Source organism: Netta rufina (assembly GCF_964035555.1).
Source record: "Netta rufina genome assembly, chromosome: 2".
Taxonomy (NCBI): domain Eukaryota; kingdom Metazoa; phylum Chordata; class Aves; order Anseriformes; family Anatidae; genus Netta; species Netta rufina.
In genome coordinates, this window is record NC_140124.1 from 119,159,223 (window position 1) to 119,182,862 (window position 23,640).

At 40.9% G+C, this 23,640-nt stretch overlaps 1 protein-coding gene across 1 annotated transcript; it reads right to left on the reverse strand.

Moving 5' to 3' along the window:
- Nucleotides 1-7,835: 7,835 nt before the first annotated feature.
- SDR16C5 (short chain dehydrogenase/reductase family 16C member 5) lies at nt 7,836-19,502 on the reverse strand. Its single transcript, XM_084282816.1, has 7 exons — nt 19,430-19,502; nt 16,528-16,871; nt 11,596-11,727; nt 10,503-10,602; nt 9,314-9,458; nt 8,927-9,052; nt 7,836-8,399 (listed from the first exon to the last, which is right to left on the reverse strand). The coding sequence occupies exons 2-7, from the start codon at nt 16,846-16,848 to the stop codon at nt 8,306-8,308; spliced, it is 918 nt and encodes a 305-aa protein (XP_084138942.1). The 5' UTR covers nt 16,849-16,871; nt 19,430-19,502; the 3' UTR covers nt 7,836-8,305.
- Between the last annotated feature and the right edge of the window lie 4,138 nt (nt 19,503-23,640).

Genomic DNA, 23,640 nt, shown 5'->3' on the forward strand with positions numbered 1-23,640 from the left:
AACTAATGCAATCCAAGGTCCTCATGGACTGTTTGTTTCGGTGTCAGTACCTTCTTCCCCTAAACATTAGAAGAAACATAGTGTGTGAGCCAGCTGCCTGCTCTCAGCATTAGTAACACCAACCACCCCTGCTGACAAGTAAGCAAATATTGTGAGAAGATCATCTCCAAGTCTCTGCTGTGAACCTTGGCAAAAGCCAGGATGTGCTTTGTGTTCTCCACCTGCTGCGGTGCAGATTTGTACTGCTTAACCTAACCATCAGGAAAAAGGAAAAAAAATCTAAGCTTTATTTACCATGGCAAATATTTTGCTGGATGTATTTTACTTTGGCCTTTGTTGTATGACTGAATATATTTGGGAGAATTGGCTCCGTCCTCAAGAGAAGAGCCTCTTCAGCTCTCCTCACTCCCATGGGGATGGCAGCAGTAGTATCACAGCCCCTCTTCAGCTGGTTGACCAGATCACCCATTCCCAAGAGATATTTCCCATCCTCTTTGTCAGGGTCCTCTGAGCCAAAATTCTCCTGCAAGCCCATGGTTGCACAACGCTGCAATTTCAGTCCTGGAAGGCAGAGAAGACAGTGCCAAAAATGATTATTCAAAGTTACAGGTCTGTGTAACTTCTTATTGTAGCAATGCCATCATAGAAAAAAGTTCACCACCTGGCAGGGTCAAGCTAAATGAACACATGTAATTCTTGTTCTCTATTCTTGATTCATGTTTTTGGAACAAGTCTGATTGTTATTAACATTTTTGTGTAGGAAGGTCCAAGGACATGGCAGAATCCCATGCCAGGTTTGCTCATATAATCGTGCTTGCTGTCTCTCAGCAAATTTAAAAATTAGTTGTGTGATAAGCTTGTTGTTTGAGAAACAGATCTCAGATTTATTCTCTCACATATTTTTCCTCAATGTTAATGTGCTATATTTAATATATTCCATATATTAAATTGTCTGGGATAGTGAATGTTGGACTTGATACTATTTAGGATTCTTACCTGCAGAGTTAATATTCCAAAACATCACCACATACAAAATGCAGATATCCAAATATCTGCAGAAAAACAAAAGCAAGGGCACACATACATCTCTAAATAAATGGCATGTAATACTGTGTACTCCAACCTCAGCGGAATGCCACTGCTAAGCTGTGTTCTTTGATGGATGACAGCACATGCGAACCTTAAGAGCCAAACAAACATTATCAACATTGTACTGACTTTTTTTTCTGGGAGGGGGGGTCTTTCTCAATTCATTTTCAAACCATTGGCCACAAGTGCTGGAAGTCTCCAGACTAGCAAAGCTAACTATTTACCATTCTTTTAACTTCATCTTAAAATTAAGCACAATGTATGTGTATGTAGGCTTAGTTATTTTTTTCTTATGATTTATTTTTTTTAAGAATGATCTTATTCCTTAAGGGATTATACTCCACTTACACTCAATCTATTTTGCTAATCCTCTTTAAAATATCCAAGATAACAGCAATCAATTTATAGCAATTCTTGTCTCTACACAGACAAAATACAAAGGTTCTTAATATTTCCAGCCAAGTTTCCTTATATTCCAGCTTGGGAGTGGCAATAGGATGAGAGCCAAGGAATTTCCAGAAATCTTGAAATGCTAGTAAGTCATTACTGACATGGTGCCATGAATATTTAGTTGAAAAAAGTTAGATGTAGGATAATTCTGACCCTGATTAGCACTTACTATCAATGCACCCCACCAGAAGTCAAAGCTTGCTTTCACAATGGGGAAAGAAGAAAGGTAGCTACTTCCATAACTACAGAATAAACCTAGTGTTTTAGCATTTTCTGACCTCTTGTAGTCTCCGAAAGAAACTGCTTTAACTACTGTCTCTTCTGACTCTTCGTCACTACAAGTTATTACGGATTTAGGTTACATTTTTATTATAATATGGTTTATTGATGTGAATCAATGATTCACATCAATATGATTTATTGATGTGAAAAGGTTATTTGAAAATAGTTGTAGGTATATAAAATCCGGAGAGCAGTCCTGTGCTAGAGGATATCTTCCAAAGCTGATTTCAGGGGAGAGAGGGGTAGGAAGCCATAATGAATGCAGAACTTCAGAAGCTGTAATGGATCACACTTAGAAGTGTAAGCACAGACAGCGTAGATTTCTTCAGTGTTTACCTGGATTTCAAAGTGGCTGAACTAGACTCTTCAAAATAATTAAGAGAACTCATATTTGGTTTGTAAAGGCCTGATTTGTTGTTCTATTAAATCGCCTCCAAAATCCTCAGCCAAGGAATGATCTCTCTCCTAGCTTTTCCCCTAGATCCATGGGTATTTTCAGTGCTCCTTTTTGTTATTAAGAGAACGTTATTAAAAGGAAAGAAAATATATAGATCCATATAACTCAGATATGGATGTTCATGGTGTGAATTTTGCCTTCTGGAATATGATAAAATGCAGTAAGACAAAAAGTATGTGTGCAAGAAAACACAGGACAGGCCTCCACAGCAGAAATAACACAACACTTTCTTCGGATGTGAAAATCCATTATTTCTGCGTGGCATTATTCTAATATATATATATATATATATATATATATATATATATATATATATATATATGTATATATATATGTATATTAAAGAAATAGGAAAAAGGCTAGCCTTTGGTTAATATACGATTATGTGAATATGAAAGATATTCATATGTCAGTGTCTCCTTAATACAGGTTCTTAGCAGTCAGGGTGCTACCCCACAAAATGCCTGCTGTTTTTAATGAGCACAAAGGCTACTCATCCAAGAAGGAAAGCATTGCATAGATAAGTCTCCATGACATCAGATGTAAAGCACTAGTCTGCTAGGGAATAGCAAATTGCAAAGACCAGTTTAAAAGACTTTGAATAAAATCAAGTAATAGTTCTCCCAAATCCTCTTAAGATAGTAGTTGTTCAAGGCCTAGAGGAATCCCTGTTCTTCTATGACTTGGAGATGATTTTGTTTTGGCCTCCGATTGCCTTAGGCTAGTTATATCACTGTTTTGTCCACTGGTCTACAGAGATGTCACCTGTGGAATTAGTGGCAGTTCTTGTAAGGGCATCACACAGCTTACAACATGCTCAGATCATTTTTGCCCATTTTAAAGGTGACTGAAAACGTTGCATTTTAACTGCATAGAAAAAAAAAAAAAGTATTGAAAGTAGAGTGATGTACCTATATTTTCTGAAAAGAGTTGAAACTCAGCCAAATAAATTTTTACAGCAACGTTTCTAATGCTCACTGGGTAACCTGAAAACCTAACCCACTTTAGATGGACAGAGTTACAATCACTTGCAAATTAAAAGCAAATATATTTTTGTCTTATATTATCTGAATACTAAGAACCAATCTACAACCCTTAAAATGTTAACAGCAAATTTTTGCAGATAAAATCTGCTGTACTGAACAGTACAATGGAAGGTTGTTTGCCATTTCATTGCATATATACATATAAGTGGTAGAAACTAGCTTTGTAGGTATCTTCCAAGTCCTTAGCTCGGAAGCAAGGTTGGACACAAATTTTGGCCCGTTACTGCAGGTGATGATTAGATCTACAAGCAAGCTCTGCCTGCTTCAAGTATTCCCTTCATATTTCCACTTGCATTACCCTCCACAAGTATTACACTACACTGCAATGCTTGTATTACATTCCCACTTTGTATTACAGAGCAGAGTGCTCACGTGGTGAGTTTCTCATTGTCCACAGGCTCAGAGATGTAAGCCATACTGAAATACATGGCAGCTCACCATTTTTAGTCAGCTATCTTAATTTTGCCCTCTTGCATTCAAATAAGTTTATGCTCTCAATTGCTTGAGAAGCAACTTACATTGACATCTACAGATCAAAGACTTGAGGATGAATTAGCCCTAAAGCACATTATACAGTATTTTTTGTCACAAAAGTAGCAGTTGCTATTCTTGTCACTATAGAGTCACATGAATTGTCTGTAGCAGATGTAACGGTAGCCTTAAATTCAGGTGAAACTATATTTGCATATATGTAGAGCTTAACTATCCAGTGTGATCTATACCAAGGAAATATAGTTACAGTTTAGAAAAACTTTGAGCTCAAAAATAGTGTTACCTCAAGGTCATTACATATTTTACTATTTTGTGAGCATACGTGTTTAAGATTAACTTGGCATTCAGTTTTAGGAAGCTGTAACACAGGAGATTTCAACTACATACCTTGTCATTTTACTCTCATCCGCTGTTGCAGTCTGACTCGATGCCAGAGCAGGGAAGCTGTGTACTTCCTGAAGGAAAGACTTCAAACAAGCACCTCACCTGGCTCTTCTGCTGGGATTTGTTCCTTCTGCAATTTCCTTCTGAGATTTGTTCCTTACACAACCATTACCCACATGACTTCTTGGAACTGACAGCTCTTTCTTGAACTGTTAAAGGCTTCCCAAAACACAGGTATGTTGTTTTGCAATAACTGCAGCATGTCTGGAGTCAGATCTAATATTCAGTTAACTGTACGTGGTGCATTGTATGAATTTTGCCTCAAGGACAAACATTAACATACCAGAAATATGCAGACAGATCAATAAGTAATTCAAAGTGTATTTTTTTAAATTAATATAGAGAAGCCCACGATACCTGCTCTCCATTTATTGATGATGCTCATTGAAGCTTTCACATAAAACAGGTACCTCAACTATCACATCTCTGCGTTAGTCTCTCAGCAAACTTCTTTTATACCGACAGACTTAACACAGATGATGCGGACTCCCTGTGGGGCTGCACCATCACCAAGGTTTCATAGCTTACAAAACTTATTCTGCAAAATTTTTGTTGCTGCTGCTGCCTGCATCTGCTGACAGTGCCATTGCCGCTGCTCCTCTCCTGCTTTGCAGTCCGCATAGCTGTCTTCAGATGATCAACTGCCAAAAGTTACCTCTCTTCTGGTATCTGCTCAGTTTCTTCCTAAAATGAGATCAGACCATGATGATGACCAGCTACCAAACGGATCTGTGCTGCTCTGGAGTATGATTACCAAATTCATAAAATTATATAGCTGGCGTCTCAGCTGCTAGCTTTTCGTTTTCCTCTTCAGTTGCATTCAGAGGATCAAGTCAGTGCCAAGAAAAATCATATTCTCCATGCTTTGAAGCATTAGGGAATAGTAAGACATTTGCTACCACAAGAATATAGCTCAAATGGAAAAGAAACACAGCAGGCAACAAAACACCATGCCCTGGATTGTCTTTGAATCACTGTATCAATGACTGTCAAGCCAACCTTGCCACCCCAGTCAACTTTGGGATCCAGTTATTTTGTTAGAGACTATTTAGGGTTCCAAGGAATGGCCATGAAACCAGTAATTCTGGTAGGAGCTGCCTGATGTGAAAGCAACTCATGGCGCTGTCCCAACTGAGATACTCTTTCATGTTCTACCTTCTTGTCTGAGTCTCATGGAGATCCTTCTGTGAGTTTTCTTGCTGGGTGCAGGAGGAATGAGTACTTCTGGGCATCAGGAAATAATCAGAACCACTGTCATGCTGGAAGTCAGCCATCTGTGATCCTGAGAAGTTCATATGGTGGCAGTTCTCCACACTCGCCTCATATCTCCTCCTGAATCCATGGGAGGAACCCGTGTTTCTTAACTTCCAGGGCACATCTCTACACATCTGTCATTCAGTGTCAGCTGATGTGCTTAGTATTCATGGGAGATCAAACCACCAGCAGGATACCGTATTACCTTCCAATCACAAAGTAATCATCACACATGCTTTTGCAACATAGTTCTGTTTACTTCTTGCCACTATTCAAGCCTACCATGGGGATTGTCTCTTTACAGAAAGACACGCAAGCTGTAGCCACCTGGATCACTATCACACAGCATTCATCTCCTCCAGTTGCACAGGTAGATAATAGGGACGTTATATTCTACTGCAGGACAAGTAGGGACAAGATCTTTCTTTTGTGTCATCAAGCAGACTGAACTGATGCATCAGATCCCCCTCTCTAAAACGCAAACCTGGACTATGGCATGGCTTGAGAAGCAATTTACACCTACATCTACAGATCAAAGACACTAGTTTTCAGTTTGTTTTCTTTCATGAACAATACTGCGTGAAGATATTGCTTGTTAAGGAGACCAACAAGAGGAAAAAAACACAAAAATGCATTTTTTTTTTTTGCTAGATACATAAATCTTAATTACTATCATGCAGCTGAAATAGCTTCAAGTTTCTGGACACAAATCTTGCTTCATTTGTCTAATAAAAGTTTTACCATTGCCTCAGCTTCATTCTAGCTGGCTCTTCCCTGCAGAATTTTTAAAGACCTGTATCAGACCTTAGTGGTATCCAGTGAAAGGACAAGAGGCAATGGCAACAAAACAGAAAAAAATCCATACAAGCATAATTTAATTAAAAAAGCGAGTGTGGTCAAACACTGGAACAGGTTGCCTGGAGAGGTTGTAGAACCTGCAGCCTTAGATATACTCAAAACCTGGCAGTACTGAGCAACCTGCTCTAGTCAGCCTTGCTCTGAGTCGAGGTCCCCTCCAAGCCCAATGATTCTCTGAAGCAGGAACAGCTCTATGGAGATACACTTTTCACGCACATTACTAGGAAAGATCCTCCATATCTTTAAGAGGTGAGGAGCCTGCAAGAAGCACATACACCACACAGCTGTAGTAGTTGACTTTATTACCAGCAAACAGTACTATGTACATACATATGGGCACAATATAAGGCATATCTGTTTACCAATTAGTAACTTTAATTTCCTGAAGCGTCCTGCAAAATGAGCAGAATTTCAGAGACAGAAAAAGACACAGATCTGAAAGAACAGTTAAATCTTTTCTTCATCAGTCTGAATTCTACACCTCACAATCTGTCATATCTGTAAGGCTATTTTTAACATGCTTGTTTGACCCATTGTTTCTTGCTCATCATTAGCAAAATAGTTCTATGTAAACTTTTCTCAAATCAGTAAATCACTAAGTGTATGGACAAGGGAAATAAAAGTAGCTTTAGGCCATCATGGGACTTTTTAAAATAAAAAATCACCCTTTTCTTTATACTGTCTGCAATTTATTTCATACCAGAGAACTTTATAGTCATAGTTTGTAGGTGTTGCCAATTGCCAGTGGACTACTGTGACATGAGATAGGTTTAACCAGCATGTGCAGAAATGGCATACATTTAAGGTATAATCTTTTTTCTTGTTTGGGATTTACCTGAAGTCATGGTGTCGCTTTCATTTTTCTTGGGGTCATTGTCAGAAAGGGCAAGGCTTCCTCAGCCTACCAGAGGACAGTCCAAAGAGTAAAGGGAAAGTAAAACAAGTCGCTGTAGGCACAAGGCAACCTACTGCCCAATCCAGAGGAATAAAACATGATTCTGTTACTCAGGCTGGAGCTGTAGAGGTCCCACTGACTCCAGTTCCATCAGCACCATTCCCTTCTGAAATAATCCCAGGAGAAGCCCTGATTATACCACGCAATACCTTTGCTTTTAGTAGCTTTCTTGGCAAGATGTTTGATAGCCTACCTAGACTGTTCGTCTTTTAAGCATACTCCACTTAGGAGGCAAAAAGTTAAAATTGTTCCTAAAATATTGCACTTAAAAGGTATGTAGAATTCTACTACAAAGTTGCAGGCATAGTATTAGCTTTTAAAATAAATTAGACAAAAAGTCAATTAGCAGCACAAATGTCATTTACATTCAATCCTTCCCACCCCAACCTCAAGACATGCATAGTCGTCTGTGAACCCTGAGATCGCCAACCTCCCCCAGACTAATACATTACATTCATTTTGCACCAACAGAGCACGTTTTCATTGCATAAAACTTCCATTTGTATAAACTTGAATCTGTTGGTTCAGGAAAGTCTTGAGTTCCTCAATTTACCAAGGAATGGTAATGGCACTAGTAGTACAGCCCCTCCTCGTGGTCCAGTGAACGACAGAGGTCAGGTCCATTAGAGGCTCTCCTGGCTCCCAGCCAATCAAGTGATGTTTCTTGGTCCCATCTCCCTCCCCCAAAAGTACCAATTATTAATTCGTGAAGCAGAATAGTATTTAAGGCATTATAATAGACCACCAAGGGAACCTATTTCAATTAATCTATTTCCATAATGAGGTAGAAAGAAAACAATTCGTTGGATAAAAAGTTCAGATGAAAACAGTTAAAAGCTAATTAAAAAGCAATTTTCTTAAAAATTGTTACGAACTAGAAGTGAGGCAACTTAAATTCACAGCTGCTACAGAAGCAGACCTTTCCTACCACCACCTGTAACAAGCTCTGCTTTTGTGTTGCTGAATTTTGAGATATTTTCAGTCCTTCTTCCCACGACCTTTGAAGTTATCCATTAAATTGTAGGCCCCAACAAATTCCGCAAGGAGAACAGAAACTTTCACTGGCAGGATGCTGTAAGGCAGAGGAGTAGGAGAAGAGGAGACAAAACCAGAACAGTTTAGAACAGTTGTGCAGTTTTATCACAAACCATTTCACCTGGCTAATACTGGCAAAGAAAGTATAGTCTCCAGAATACAGTGCCACTGGTCCTCTACTGGCCCTCTCAAATATTGATTACACTCATTTGGCTGCCTTCGTTGTTACCATAGATCAATTTCCTGGCTCTTGCAAGCCAGGCTGGAAGTGCTCTATAGCTGGGGCAAGAATGCCAGAGGGGCACTTCCTGAGGGGCTGGCCCAACCTCTAGAGCCTGCAGTGACACCACACCCCAGTGGAGTGAACAAGCCAGTTAGACATTGCTCTGTGGTCCAAGGGTAGAAGAAATCCCTAGAAACTAAATTAAAAAAGAAATCTCCAGAAATGTGGAGAACTTAATGAGAATGCATATCAGCAAGTAGAAGCCTAGTTTGCATTTTTAGTCAGAAGTCTTCAGTCTGGACTGAAAAAGGGGGAGGAAAATAAGGAAGGATATGACTTACTTTTTCAGAGCAAAGAAAACATACAGGCTGCGTGGTATGAACAAGATTTCTTGGTCTCGTCGAATAGCAGTCATTATCTTTTCAGCCACATACTCTGGCTCTAAAACAGGAAGCAGACGTGACCACCTGAAAGAGAAGGTGTTTTCTTATAACAAATTTCTTCGGATTCACAAAGAAAACAATAACATTTCATGTTTCAGCTAAAATGAATAGTAAAGTACCAAGGGCTTTTGTCACTTAGGTTGCCCAGTCACTGAAATGTGAGGCCCTAAAGATAATAAAAGCAGAGCAGAGTCTAGCTTGTAAGAATCATAAAGGAAACAAACATGAGCACGCAAGCATGCATAATGTGGAAGTTGCATAAAAAGATCACAACAGCTTACTCACTTGGTCTGAGCGCCATCAAACATTCCTGTGTTTATGAAATAAGGACACACAGTTGTAGTTTTAATACCAGTCTTTCCCAGACTTCTCATCTCTATGTCAATAGACTCCGCAAAACCAACCGCTGCAAATTTACTTGCACAGTAATCTGTAAAATAAAACAGTAATTGCAATTAAACATTTTAGCTTCTTAATTAAACCTTACTACACAGGTTCAGTGAGTCCTACCACTGAACGTGGTCACAAGAGCAGTAACAGTATTTGACAGACTGAGGACAAAACTATTCAGTTTTTATGGTGTGCAACACCAGCACTACATTATAGAAACTATACACACACTACCTGCAGAAAATTACTGTCAGATAATAACACTTTACAACGGAGTAGGAGGCATTTCCATAGGTTACTAATAAAACTTGTTTGATGTGATTCATTCTTACTTTTCCTTCTACTACGTTCACTGTTGTAGATTGGCAGACAGTTTCCCATCACATCCCTCTCACCTTCTTGCTTGCTAATGAACAACAGCAGATTAAATTATCTTTTCGAACCAGGCCTTATCATTGCTTAAAAAGCTAGTTCATGGATTCAAACCCAAGCTTTCAAAACTCTCTAATGTGGTTTCAGCTTGCATCACAATTTGTCTTCATTATCACTGCCTTGAAGCTAGATTTCTTTTACTGCTATGCCACTTATTTCATTTTCCTCCCCACTTTGCAGGCACTTTCCAGGAATTCATTCTGAATATGCCCTGATCTCAACACTTTCACTGTGTTCTCTTGAATGAACGGCAGAGAGAATGCAAAGTGAGATATCACACATCTACCGCTGTACCACATCTGGATTTAGTAGTTTTCTGAGTTAGGGAAGCCTACACAGGACCCTGATTAGCTTGAGAACACATCTGCAAAGAAGTGGTCTCTTTCTCATGAAATACCTTTAGGTTATCTTTGGAAACTGAGAACCACAGTGTTTGTTGTTAAAGTTCTGCATGAAGCTTCTAGATCCTCTTATTGCCTTGTCACAACACTGCTGAGCATCTTGAAAACCTTTCGAAGGATTGCTCTATATAAGGTCAGCTGATTTGAAAGTATCACCATTTGCTTTATCTATTCACAAAGACTCAGGAACTCAGAATTAGGACTTTAAAGCACACTAATTGTCTAAATGAACATTAGCTTCAATACACTACCTGCAAGACGATTGACTCCAATCAGTCCCGCTGAGCTTGCGATGCTAACCAAATGTCCATGGTTAGAGGCTATCATTGCTGGGAGGAAGGCTTTGCAAGTCTGCAACATAAGTCAGAGTTCCAATGAAACATTTTAGCAAGTAAGCTACCTGCTAGAATATTTTGAGGATTTTACTTAAAGTACAGGCAGAATTTCCCTATAAGTAAGGTGTCTTCTCCACACCCTCCATTATACAAGTGGGGAAAAAAAAACACAGGAATTTTTTGTTTGAACTCTTAACCTAAGCTGGAACCTTGCAGGTCCTACCAGTATTGTATTGTTTTTCCCTCAACACTTGCTGAAAGATAAAAACACAGCTTCAGCTAGCTGTTATTTTTTTTTTTACCGCAAAACTCAGCACTGTATTGTTTCAAATGGACATTAAGCCCTCACTACAAATTTTATAAACCAGCAAAAATTCAGATTTCATGTCTTCCTTCTATTAAATTTACTTAATCTTTATGATTAAGTTTATTTATGAAGAAACTGAAGCATGTTTTAATATCCTGTTTGCAACTCCTTAATGGTAAAAACACTGTATAGTGATCATTCTTTCCTGAAAGGAAGAAAATTATTCATTTTGGACAAAAGCCCCACTTACTTAGCATAAGAGCATTGTCTGAACATGTGGTATTTCTTACTAAAACTATCATAACCACAAAGCAACTAGAACAATAACAGAATTGAACACTTCTGTTACTAGAGCAGCAACCTCTAGGCGGGGCCTGCTTCACATCAATGAATATTGAGGGATATCGCATCTGACTCGCCTCAGAATTTAGCAGATGGCAACCTTCAGTTCTTAAGAGCATTTGTAAATGCTAAGCAGTTTTGCTTCCACCTACCTACCCAGAAGTTCCCACAGGATCTATTCTCCCACCTTTTTTTAAAATCTCACAGACTGCAAGGCATAGAAAATTTCTTGCATTATTTTTTACCGAACTGATGGGAGCTCTATATCCTTGCATATTTTACTCTATTCCAAAAGGCAAAATTAAAACTGTAAACATATCAAGAAGATGTTTTAATATGTATCTATAAGGAGAGCATTACCCAGAAGTGTGCCATTGTGTTCACTTGCATAGTTTTTTCCACAAGCGAATCTGGAGACTCGATAAACCTCTTCCCAGTTACAATACCAGCATTGTTGACTAGGATGCTAACGTCGCCAACTTCTTTTTTAACCTAAAAGAAAAGCCTTAAGATTATTATGCAACAAATAAAGTGTAACAAAAAAATTAATATATAGAAATAAGAAACAGAAGTGTTACACATCACAACCAAGGTGAACATACTAATCCAAATCCCCTGTGTTCTTGCATGTTCTCCCTGTTTGGAGCTCATCTCACCACCAGACTTTCCTTGGAGCCCAGGAGTCTCAGCTCCAAGGGTGCCTCTGCCTTTCTGCCTTCAGTACGTACAGTCCTTGCTATGACTGTTCCAGCAAGCCCCTTCTGCAGAGACCTTTGCTAATACTTGTATTTTGATACGTGAATCCAGTCTTAAAACCAATGGATGATTCGGTATTTAGGGCCATTTCCATGCCATGCTGTGAGGCACAGTACATAAGTTCTCATGCTAGGTGAGCTAGCAACTACTTAATAGCATCTTAATAGCTTGGATATTTCAAGATTCCCAAGGTTCCACTTCTTCTGACTGCACTAGCAAGCATTGCACAGCAGCTTCTCCTCTAGCAGTAGCTTCACATGTATGCCACAAGTGTTACCCTATTAAACCAGACCTCCCAGCACCATTGTAGAGGAGCAAGGGGAGTTCCCTACTATGTGGGGTTAGAATGAGCAGTCACTTTTGATGATAAATATTCTGCATATTTATAAGCAGTGAGAAAAACAGCCTAGAAAACTAATTTCTACCTTACAACCATCTCCTTTATTCAAATACCTTGATTACTTCAAGCCACTTTATGGATCAGGAATTAAAAAGTTTTGTGTTTTTTAAAAAAAAGTTTATTTTCCATGAAAGCAGCCTGAAAGAACACCACAGTTGCAGTGATGTTAGGTCTCAAGGTAACACAAGAAGTGAGACAGTCCTTGGAAGGACACTAGTTTGTTACAAAAATTACACAAAAGCTTTAGGGATCTTTTATTTTGTCTTCCTTATAAAAGGAAGCTTTTATTCAGGCATCTGCACTTTAGGTGAGGGAGTGAAAAAACACACGCATTCACAGAATGCAAAAGCCTTCGGAGCCTTCCGGGGCAGGGCATGGTGCAGAGGCTTTGTTTCTAATTTATTTGCTTTGATTCTAACACCAAGCCAGAATCCTTTTGAAATGGTTCCAGAAAATAAGTTGGCTAAACAGTAACCTCTGTGCATGTAGTTCAGTAAGAGGAAGCACAGTTCTTGTTTTAGCTCCAGAATGAGAGCTTCCAGGAATAGACTCACCTGACAGGACAACTATAGGCCAGCTGATATCATCAAGATATTGTACCAGCACAATTAAAGTATTTAATGCAGTATTTCAAGTACAGTTCATTAATCTGAGCTATCCAGGAAATAGGAAGTGAGTTCACTACTTCGGTTGAATTTGCACCTTCAAGTGCTAAAACAGGTGGTGATGAGTGGATTTGGGAAACTATGTTCTTATGCCCTCTAGCCACCCAGCTCCCGATCACAGGAAATTCATTTCTTGATGGTGTCTCATCTCCTCCATAAATACATAAAAATGACTGAGCAGACCACAGAGGGTAGGGTAGCCTGTATAACAGTAAAGAATTGAGTTCACCATTTATTCTCTTAATTTCCCTGTCTTCCTTAAACTTGTTCCAACTTCTCCATGTTCATTAAACCAATAAGTGTTATTAAAAAATAAAAAAGTAGCCTTGGTAGGATTATACAGAATAGCTTTGATATAGCTCCCTAAACCAGAGCCCCTCTCCACCTCAGTCATCCCCCCTCAAAGTGCTGCCATATAACAATTAAAATATTTCTGAAGCAGTGCCACATGATCTTCGCAGTCAGCCTTAGACGAGTTGATCCAGTCACCGACGTATGCACTCCTCATTACAAGTAAAAAATGAGTCTGAGTTCAGAGACAGGCAGTAACCATTAGTAAATGATGCTGCAGTACAGGCTGCTGCCTCGGGTCAGAGGATCTTAGCAAACCTGGAAGCATGGACCCATACCCTAGGGTCTACCCTTTAGGGAAAATAGATACTTGAATAGACAATCACGCTGTTATTGTGCACAGGCACGGATGTGGTGCACAGTTTATAACTTGGAGCTTGAGGCATTCAGGTTAGAAGGAGATGAAAACATTGTCAGACAGCAGCAAATAAGAACAGCCTTGATCACCCAACTCTAGCCAGGGGCAGAAACCTGAGCAATCTCTTCCTTTACTCATGTTTAGGGATCGCTGTCTCTACCAAGCTTTCCAAAATACATTCACACTTGGGAGAGAATTCAAAGCAGACCCGAGTGCCTTCACGCAACCCAGACAAACGCTTCCAGCTTCACAACACCTTTGGTCGTGCTGCTTCCCTGCTAACCAGATGTGGCAGCTCCTCGCTCAGAGGACTGGCTGTTTTAATCCCCTTCCCCTCTCAGCTGAGTGGTTTAGCAGGGCAGGGAATGTCAGCCTTCCAGAACTGTAAACCTCTCCACCGTGCAGAGCAGGAAAGCACGTTCTGAGTGTTTGCATAATGCTCAGCTTACCTAGGCTTAAAACAAACTGCTGATCTGGTTAAGCATCTTTTTCAAGCATAAGCGCTATTTCCTGTTTATTTCTGCATTTACATTTACTCTTTATGTGGGGAAATTTGGTAGTGACTAATTCCCATGAATCACGGACAGCATCCTGAAGTATCTGCTTTCTATGAAGGGAGCCTCCCCCCCCCCCCCCAGCTGCCTCCAAATTTTGGAAGAAAGCACTGGGCGTTTTATAGGCAACACGAAATATCACCAGGAAGTGTTTCTGCTGTGCAAAATAGCAACAACAGAAAAAGTTCTTAGGAAAATGGAAAACTGGCTGCAAACTGTCGTGTTGACAAACAAGCAACAAAAAAACAGCACACGAGCAAACCAGTAACATGTAAGGGACCCTGGAAGTGAATGTGAGCCCAGATGCAATCTTACAATGCGATATAGTTCTGAAAAGGCTTCTTCCCCATAAATTCAAAGCCCCCATGCTTAAAGGCTAGCTAAACTCTGGGGAAGGAGGAGTAAATCAGAGAAGGCCACACTCCTTTTAGGGCTGGTAGTACTTCTGCAACAGGGATGTTATGAACACATCTTAAGGCATAGCTCTCGGTACAGGACAGTAACAAGGACACCGCATACCCAGCATTTTTGGTTTTCCTACTGAAGTGACTGGTCTGTTTGGTCTCTGTGTGACTGATGAAGTACCCGAAGCAGGTAGTTAAAGGTCATTTCATTTTGACGTTGAAACTGTTGAAAATATGATGGGATATTGCTTTGCATGGCACAATGTGTGTGAATTTAATTCCCTATGGTCTTATACAGCTCCAAGTTATTGTATACAGCTGAATCACAGGAAAAGCAGCCCTGGAGCAGTCCTGCCTCATTTTGCAAAGGGGGAGGCAGCACTCTGAGCCAACACCTACTACACAGCAGTACATAAGCACTATTAATCAGTATTCGATGCTGCTATGGTCTTACTGTTGCTAATAAGACAAGAAAGCTTTCAGTGTGGTTCTGTAACAGCTGTCAGCAAAACACGATGCATCTGAAATAACAGTGGTAGTGTGTTCTCTTCCCTGTGGATCAGCTGTTAGTGAACTGCTGACAATTTTGTAAAGAGAGGAAGGAATCATGCACTGACAGATTACGGACCCTTTCACCACCTCCTCACTCCTGTCTCCCTCTGCTTTTATCATCCTTAACTCATGCCACATCCTCCATACTCAGCCAGAAAGGTTCTGCTGCTGCTTATCTCCAAAAGATGGGTCAGATCAGGTCTCTTCTTCATTCCAGTGCTCTGCCAACTACAATACTCCTTCCTCCTCTCCCAGCTCAGCCAGAAAAAGTTACAGACGTGGTGAAACGTGCAACCACTCTGCAGGGATGGAAGACACACACCTCAGCCAGCAGAGCAAACCTGCAAGGGCGACTGCAGGCAATTGGCATTACCAAAAATCCAAGAACAATGGTGTGAGCCTCTAATAAGCTGCAAGTCAATTTAGAAGCTTTACGTATCAGAGAGCTTGTTCTACGGTCATTTCCAGACAGAAGGAACACAGAAGGCTAGAGCTTCTTAAGCAGTACTTTAGGGGACAAAATAGGAACATTATTTCAGCCAACAGATGTTCCTAAAGACAGCTGAACTTTTTTCTTTTTTTTTTTTTAAGAATTCATCCTCAGGCAAACACTCACTGTGGAAATTTTCTAGTCCAACAGTTAAGTTTAGCAACATCTTAAGCAAATGAGAACAGGTTGTTATAATGGAAACTGTTAAGCAATTTTAGCTTTTGGCATTTCTGCTAGTCCTGCCCAAGATATCTAACCACATGCTATATTTACAAAGCTCTTTAGAAAGGAAAATAATATTGAAGCCTTCAAGACATTTAATAAATCTGTTCAAGTGCATTTGCAAAAATCTACTCACAGCCAGGAAGTTTGTCTGAATTTGCTTAAGTCGTTAATCCCTTGTACAAGGTAAGGTCTTTAGGGTTAACTTTTTGGAAAAGATTTCCAGAACATGAAATACTGCTTTAGCTTCAATAAGCTGACTTTCTGTATTTGCCAGTAAGTGCTTGCTGAGTATCTGGATGCATGTGAAGGCACCCAGCTGAAGTTATTGAAAGAACCAGCTTTTTTTTTTTTTTTTTATTATTTTTAAAGGAACAAAAGGTATACAACTCTAAAAAAAAAAAAAAATCTGTATTCTTAGAATGCATAGCACATGCAATAGATCAAGTGAATTAACTTCAATCTCTTGCTTTGAAATGGCTAAAACTTCTATCACAAACACTTCGGAATAATGTCAAAGCCACAAATGAGATACTTTACCTGATCTGCTACTCGGTAGACTTCCTGCCTTTTGCTGCAGTCGCAGATGTAAGCATGTACTTTCACCGCTCCATTTTCGCCAGCCAGCCTGCTTGTCTCGTGGAGCCCCTCTTGATTAATGTCCCAAAGAACCAGCGTGGCTCCAAGTTTGGCAAATTTTATGGATAAGAGTCTTCCAATTCCACTTCCTGCTCCTGTTATTAATACTATTTCACCACTAACACTCTTCTTACGTTTCGGCACAAACAAAAACACCAGCGACTCCAACATATAGTAAGTCGTAAGTCCAAGGACTTTGAGCAACTCCAGGAAAAAAATCATCTTGAGGCTATTTCTTCAGATATCTGATAAGAGACAAGAATTAGTAGATAAATCAGCTATAAAGAAGCCATGTAAACGTTAATATTGCAGAGCTGAAAAGCATTTTCCAATTCATTCTATTTTTGAAACAGCACTCAGAAGCAGGCTAGAAAGTACATAGGCTTACTGCTGCATGTCTGACCCATTTATCCTGTTCTCCTTTTGTTCCCAGAACATTTGTACTCCCCTAGAATGCAGGACAAATTGATTTACCATTTGGAAGAGATAGGGAATACCTGCCTTAGAAATAACCCATACCACACAACATGTGAGTTTCCAGCTCTACTCCCAAAGACATCCTAATAAAGTGGCAAGAGTTGCCCCTTGAGTATCTGGAGCAGAAATAGCAATTACAAATCAAAACTCATAGCTTGATCAAATCGCTTTAGTGCTCAAAACCTATTACTTTAGGTCAGGAATTTTTTTTTTTTTTTTAGGACCATGGCTTTTTGTGCTTGTAGGTACCCCTTGTTGTCAAGCAGCCGTGCAGATAGAGGTACAGTCTCAACTGTGTTGAAGAACTGCCAGCATAGGAAGCTTCAGAATACCTAAGATCTTTAAGTCTTCTTACCAGTACTATTATTTAATAGTACTATAATTACCAGTAACATCATTATGGTTCAAGTGCATAAGGCAGGCTCTCCTCAAAGTGTTTTACTTAGGAATGCACTCTACAGCTGTTGACTTTCTTCTTCTCACATGAAGCAAGATGTCACAGGCTTGAATCACATCATCTCAGGTATGTGTTTACCTGCACACTCCATACTCATCACAGCAACTCTCACAATGAGCAGGTGTTTAAGTCCTTAAAAGAACACTACCTATTCCCCAGCATATGAATACTATGCAAGAAAAATGTCCGTTTTTTATTTCTAGTTACAGTATAAAGGATTAATAGGCAGGTTTTTATCTCTAGGTACATTATAAAAAGATTAATACCTTCTTTCTGAGCCAAAGGTAGAGCATGCTGGTGCTTACACTTCAACCTTTAGCACTACATACCTGATTTGTTCACATCTTAGTTAAGACTGGTATCTATGTACATAGATAGCCATGTCTGACAATTGCCAAAAGATAAGTTACTTAGGTCTCAGCTATGTTTAATGAACTTTGCTCAGGGTAGCATTTGGATGTACATGTTGTCATGAGTCTCAGGTTTTGGTGCATGGGAAACAACTCCATTCCTGCAAAGGGACAGACAACTTCAAGGACAGAGCAACTTTTTTTTTTGTAAAGTTCAGAAAACTTTACAGCGCAAGCATTAGGACATCTTAAACTATTCCAGTAACAGGAAAAAAAAGCCAAAACCATAGTGGGTAGGGAAACAAGTTCCTCTTTCTGCAGATTAGTTACAGGGTAAGTGTTTTCTGTTCTCAGTTCCTTTTAAAAGGCTACAGAGCACTTGCAGGAGTTCTAGCACAGGGAAAAAGAGACAGTAAAACTGATTCTGGAATTTCTTAACACACTGTAATATTTTCCTATAGACAGTAGTGACATTTGCTGAAGTAGACTCTCACTGCTGCAGAAGTATAACAGATATATGCAAAGCTAGGGTTATATGGAAAAAGTATTATTAACTTCCATATGCATAAAAAACAAGTTTCTAGAAACTTGAGTTCTTTGCTGGGCCTAATACAGAAGCAGTAAGCCTTCACAGTAGAAGCAGTTGCTGAGTTTAGCTTCATCGCACTAACTTAAAGCAATGCACATAAGACACTTCGTTTGCACAGAAGAGATTGGCATCTCTGGAACAGATACCAGTGTTTCAGGGACCGCGATGCAGTCCTTAATCCTTAAGGAAAAGGCAACTGAGGTAGCTGCCTTCAGAGCAAAACATACAGTTTGATCTCAAAGCAGTTTGCAAAGGGTGCCAGTAATTTATTACGATAATCAGCTATTGGGCCTGTCTGGGGCAGAGGCACACCAGAGCTCAGGGAAAAGGCTTCCTTTCTCAGAGAAGTGCACTTGTTTTAGGGTACAGGCTGCTAGGCTACTCACTCCAGACCCCTCAGGAGATGCTAATTTCCCACTGCAGCTCCTAGCCAAGCTCTGGCTGAACCAGGAGTGCCCTGCTCTTGCTGGCTCACTGCATGGGTGCTGCCCAGTTTCCCCAGTACATAAGCACAATGCCACCAGCACAGAGTTGGTGCTGATGCTCCCCGCTGAGCAGCTCCCACAGACCACCAGGACAGAGCCTCTGTTAGGGAAGGAGCCCCAAAACCGATCCTTCAACCCCAGGCACAGCGGCTGCCAAGCATGCACCCACCCCCTACCCCCGGAGGGCTGCACCCCCTGCACAAAGCAACCCTATAAACCAAGGCAGGCCGAGAACCCCTTAGCACATCGCTATACGGTCACCACCCCACCCCACAGACACCATATCTCCCTATAGACCCTATCCGTCCCGCAGACCCCACCCCACAGACCCCAAAGACCCCACACCGCCCCGACGACCCTTCCCTGGGGGGAGGCAGCGCACCCCCAGCCCCGGGGGCAGCGCAGGGCACAGGTCCCCCAGTCTTAATCCCACAGCACCCGGTACCTGGGCTGTAGGGGAGGAAGGCCAGGACCCACCGGGGAGCAGAAAGGAGCAGAAGAAGGCGAAGGGGAGCGGGACGGCCCCGCCTTTATGCCGCCCGCCCGCCCCGGCTCACCGGATGCCCGGGGGCGGAGCGGGGCGGGCCCCGGCCTTCCCCGGCCGGGCTTTGGGCTCGGTTTGTGCTCGCTGTCTGACACAAGGGCTGGGATATCGGGGAGCACTGGGCAGCTGCAGCTTCGGAGAGAGTCCCTGCGAGCAGAGGATGCTCGGTTCCGCCGGGAAATACACGACCGACGGCGTTTCTGTGGCGCTTAGGTCCTCTATATTCCACCTATCAAACCGGTGTGTTTGTGTTGCTGCTGCCCTTGTGTACAGGGCTAAATACTCAATACTTTAATTCCTTCCACAACATCTCCTCCACAAAATATTGCTGAAAGCAGCCAAAAGCTCTTTTCCTTCATGTATACGGTGTGGGGCCAGAGCCTAGGCTCTGCACGGAACCTGCTGCACCCTCCAGAGCTGCTTGCAGAGGAGAAACTCGGTCTGAGTTAGGATACCTCAGTGGGAGTTAATGTATAATTGTAATAATGTAGCACATCCAGGGGGCTGATGATAGCCAAACAGTAACAATGATGAAGTTTGGTTTTGGCTGCTGCTTGCCTTTGTGGATTGCATTGCTTGCTTAAAACAAGGAAGTGTGAAAAGCCATTCATATTCAAAAAGGTTTAAATAAAATATGTACTTTGTAGTTATACTTGTAAATTAATAATATTTAACATAGGGACTGACCTGATGATCAGAGTAGGAGGCTAGAAATTGGGATCCTTGTCTCCTTTCCTCCCCTTCTACAAGTATTTGCTATAAACAATACTATCACCGAAATCAAACTCACCCTGAGGAGGCTCAGGGGCGACCTAATTGCTCTCTACAGGTACCTTAAAGGAGGCTGTAGCGAGGTGGGGGTTGGTCTGTTCTCCCACGTGCCTGGTGACAGGACGAGGGGGAATGGGCTTAAGTTGAGCCAGGGGAGTTTTAGGTTAGATGTTAGGAAGAACTGCTTTACTGAAAGGGTTGTGAGGCATTGGAACAGGCTGCCCAGGGAAGTGGTGGAGTCACCATCCCTGGAGGTCTTCAAAAGACATTTAGATGTAGAGCTTAGGGATATGGTTTAGTGGGGACTGCTAGCGTTAGGTCAGAGGTTGGACTCGATGACCTTGAGGTCTCTTCCAACCTAGAAATTCTGTGATTCTATGATTCTGTGAAATAAAATGCCTGAATGTCTCCAGTTTGCTTATCTGCATAATGAAATGCTAAAGTTAGCCTAAAGAATACTCTTTTTTTTAGGACTTTCGAGTTATTCTCTACCATATTTTGGGGTCAGAGCAGACCCACGCAGAAACATCATTCTCAGTTCAAGCCCAGAAGCAGCACCGCCCTCATTTTTGTTAGATGAAGATGTCTCCCATGTGCCACACATTATCTTCAGCCCAATTTGTGAGTGCTCGCAGGACTCCAGCAGTGCAGAGCTGGGCCTGGCGTTGTTTGTGTGTGTACCATCACACGGTGTGTGTTCAAAGGAACCTGAGGTCAATCCAATCATAAGAACGAGTTTGAGCAACTTTGTAAGTCTCTTTTGCTTGCATGTAGTATTTGTGCTACTTGAGTGTACTGCAACTCTAGCAGGTTTGTACTGAGGGCTGGACTTTATCTTGGCCTAGCTTAATTTCCAAAAAGCTCCTGAGCTGCTTTTCATGCCTTACATGAAACTATGGTAGATTCTTTATGGCATTGATCATGACTTCATCACCGTTTAATCTTGACTGTCACAATGAATGAGTAAATGAAGTAAACAGAGTAAGGTTGGTCTAAGCTAGATAGATGCAACTGCATGGTGACTAGGACACTCATCCTCACCTCAGCATAAAACAACAGCGTGACTTGCTCAGAGCCATGTTTTGAAATTGTGCTCTTCACCCAGACAAGAATACCTTCCGTGTGAAGCCTGTAACACCTATTTTTTTTTGCTGTGAAAGTAGGTGACTAAATCAGCTCTTATGAGTAACCGATGTTTGTTGATGGTAAAAGTGGTATATGCCCTTCAGTCATGGAAAAGTGTGCCAGTCTGTTTTATGGGAGGGTTATGACAATGATGGTGTGAAGAACTTAAAACCACATTTTCCACTTCCCAGGAGAACAGGAGAAGTGTTGTAAATCAAGCCCTCATCTAGCAGCTTCATATTTTCTGATCCCTCCACTGGGATTTTATTTGCTAATACACAAGCTATAACTTTGATGAACAAAGAACACAGATAATCAATAGCCTGCCATGGTAAGGTGCAAAGAGATGGCTGCTGTGTAGCTCTATGCTCACTGCTTTTTTATACTCCTTTATGTGCCTCTAGTACATATTCCTCATGGTACCTCTAGTTTTAAGAGAACCTGCCTTTATATTAGGTAGGTGGAAGTGTCCCACAAGAGATTCTTCCCTCTCCTCTGTGCAAAAAAGAAAGAGTTTGGACTGAAACATCACTTATAATAAAGATGTGTACAAGGTGTCAAGATGATTTAAAGGGAGAAGTTGGCAAAAAGAAAAAAAAAAAAAGCTAATTCATAATAATGTAATTCTGAATAGTAAACAGAGTAACGCTTCTTCCTACCATTTGGGACTTTTAAAACTTTCTTCCTAATAAAATGTAATGCAAGGTTTCTGACATGGAAAAACTGGCATGGAAAACAGGGAAACTCAGCAGGAAAGCAGAATTAGCAAACGAGCTCAGGGGTCTGTAGTGGTGTTTGGGAAACGAGGCGGCACTGTTGATGGCCAGTTAACAGAAAGAAAAGTTAGCACGGTTTTAATTAATTGAGTGTATGTGAAAGCAGTGGGTGGGAGAGTGTGTTCTAATAAGGGAATAAGCAGGGACTGGAGGAGAACTGGGATGGGAACAGCAGGGCCTAACAAAACTAGGGGCTAATTTAAAACTACATATACTGGAGGGAAGACTCCAGGTGAGGCTGTGACAAGTACCTCGTCTGGGCTTTCAGATCTATGCACTGATGGAAAGTCAGAGAAGTAGGGTCTGTGTGTGGAGATAAGTGATAGGGGAGAAGAAAACCTATGAAAGAGGAAACATAATGAGTCTTCCTAAGACCTTGTCTTCACTCCTCTGCTTTTCCTCCTTTTCAAATACTGTTGTTTTTCATCTTGTTTTAGATGGTAAAGAGTCTGCAGGCAGCGAGGGGCAGAAGTTTTAGGATACTCTGATGTACTCTATAAGACATGGCCACAAATTCTTTGAGTACTCAGCCTTGTTCCATACTTGTGACATTGCAAGCTACTGTAAAAAAAAAGGAACTTGTCCTTTTGCCCCCTCATCCTTTCATTACTTAATGTTTTATTGGCCTCGAGGACATAGTTTCTACCTTTGTGCACACTGATCTCTTACACACCAGCTGATGTGATTACTAAGCATCAGGGTTTTGGCTAGTCTGAAGTGCCTCTCAGCAAGAAGTACCCTCTCTCCCTCTTAAAGAAACTCACCTTTGCATTTGCCAGTTTTGGTTTAAACTTAAGTGTCACTCCCCTACATCTACAGATTCACATTTTTGTAGTCCACTTAATAGTTTCATTTAAGTGGAGCAGCTGCCCAGAGGAAGGTGTGGGTATACAGGCTTGACTTCCACCAGGTGGCTTAGGCATGCAGGGTGTGCCTTGGTAGTACACACTTATATTACATGGTACACACGATGCTATGTGCAGTGCAAGTGCTGTTTTCATGATGCAAAATTCAGAAAGATGATTTGTGTTCAGGATTTTGATGTCTTGAGTGCTCTACTAACCAGGCTACTGGCCTGTGTAGTGCTGCTATGTGGCTTAGAAAGTCAGAGAGTATAAGGAAAATGAAATTTAAAATATAAAACTAGGGAAAAAAAAAAAAAAAAAAAAGCCTGTCCAGCTCTTTTAGACACATATCCCAACACTTTTGTAAGTTGTACTACTTTTCAGTGTGTATTAGTTATAATAGTTCCACTTTGATGATTTCGTTACATCAGTTTGCCTGCATCCACTGCATTTTTGAGGTTTGAAATGCATCCACTGCATTAAATACATTTTTTTTTCTGCAATAAACTGTTGTGTTCATATGTGTTATATATAAATTTCATATTTAAGGTATTCACTGTTGGCACACAGAAATTCTGGTTTTAATGCCCAATAC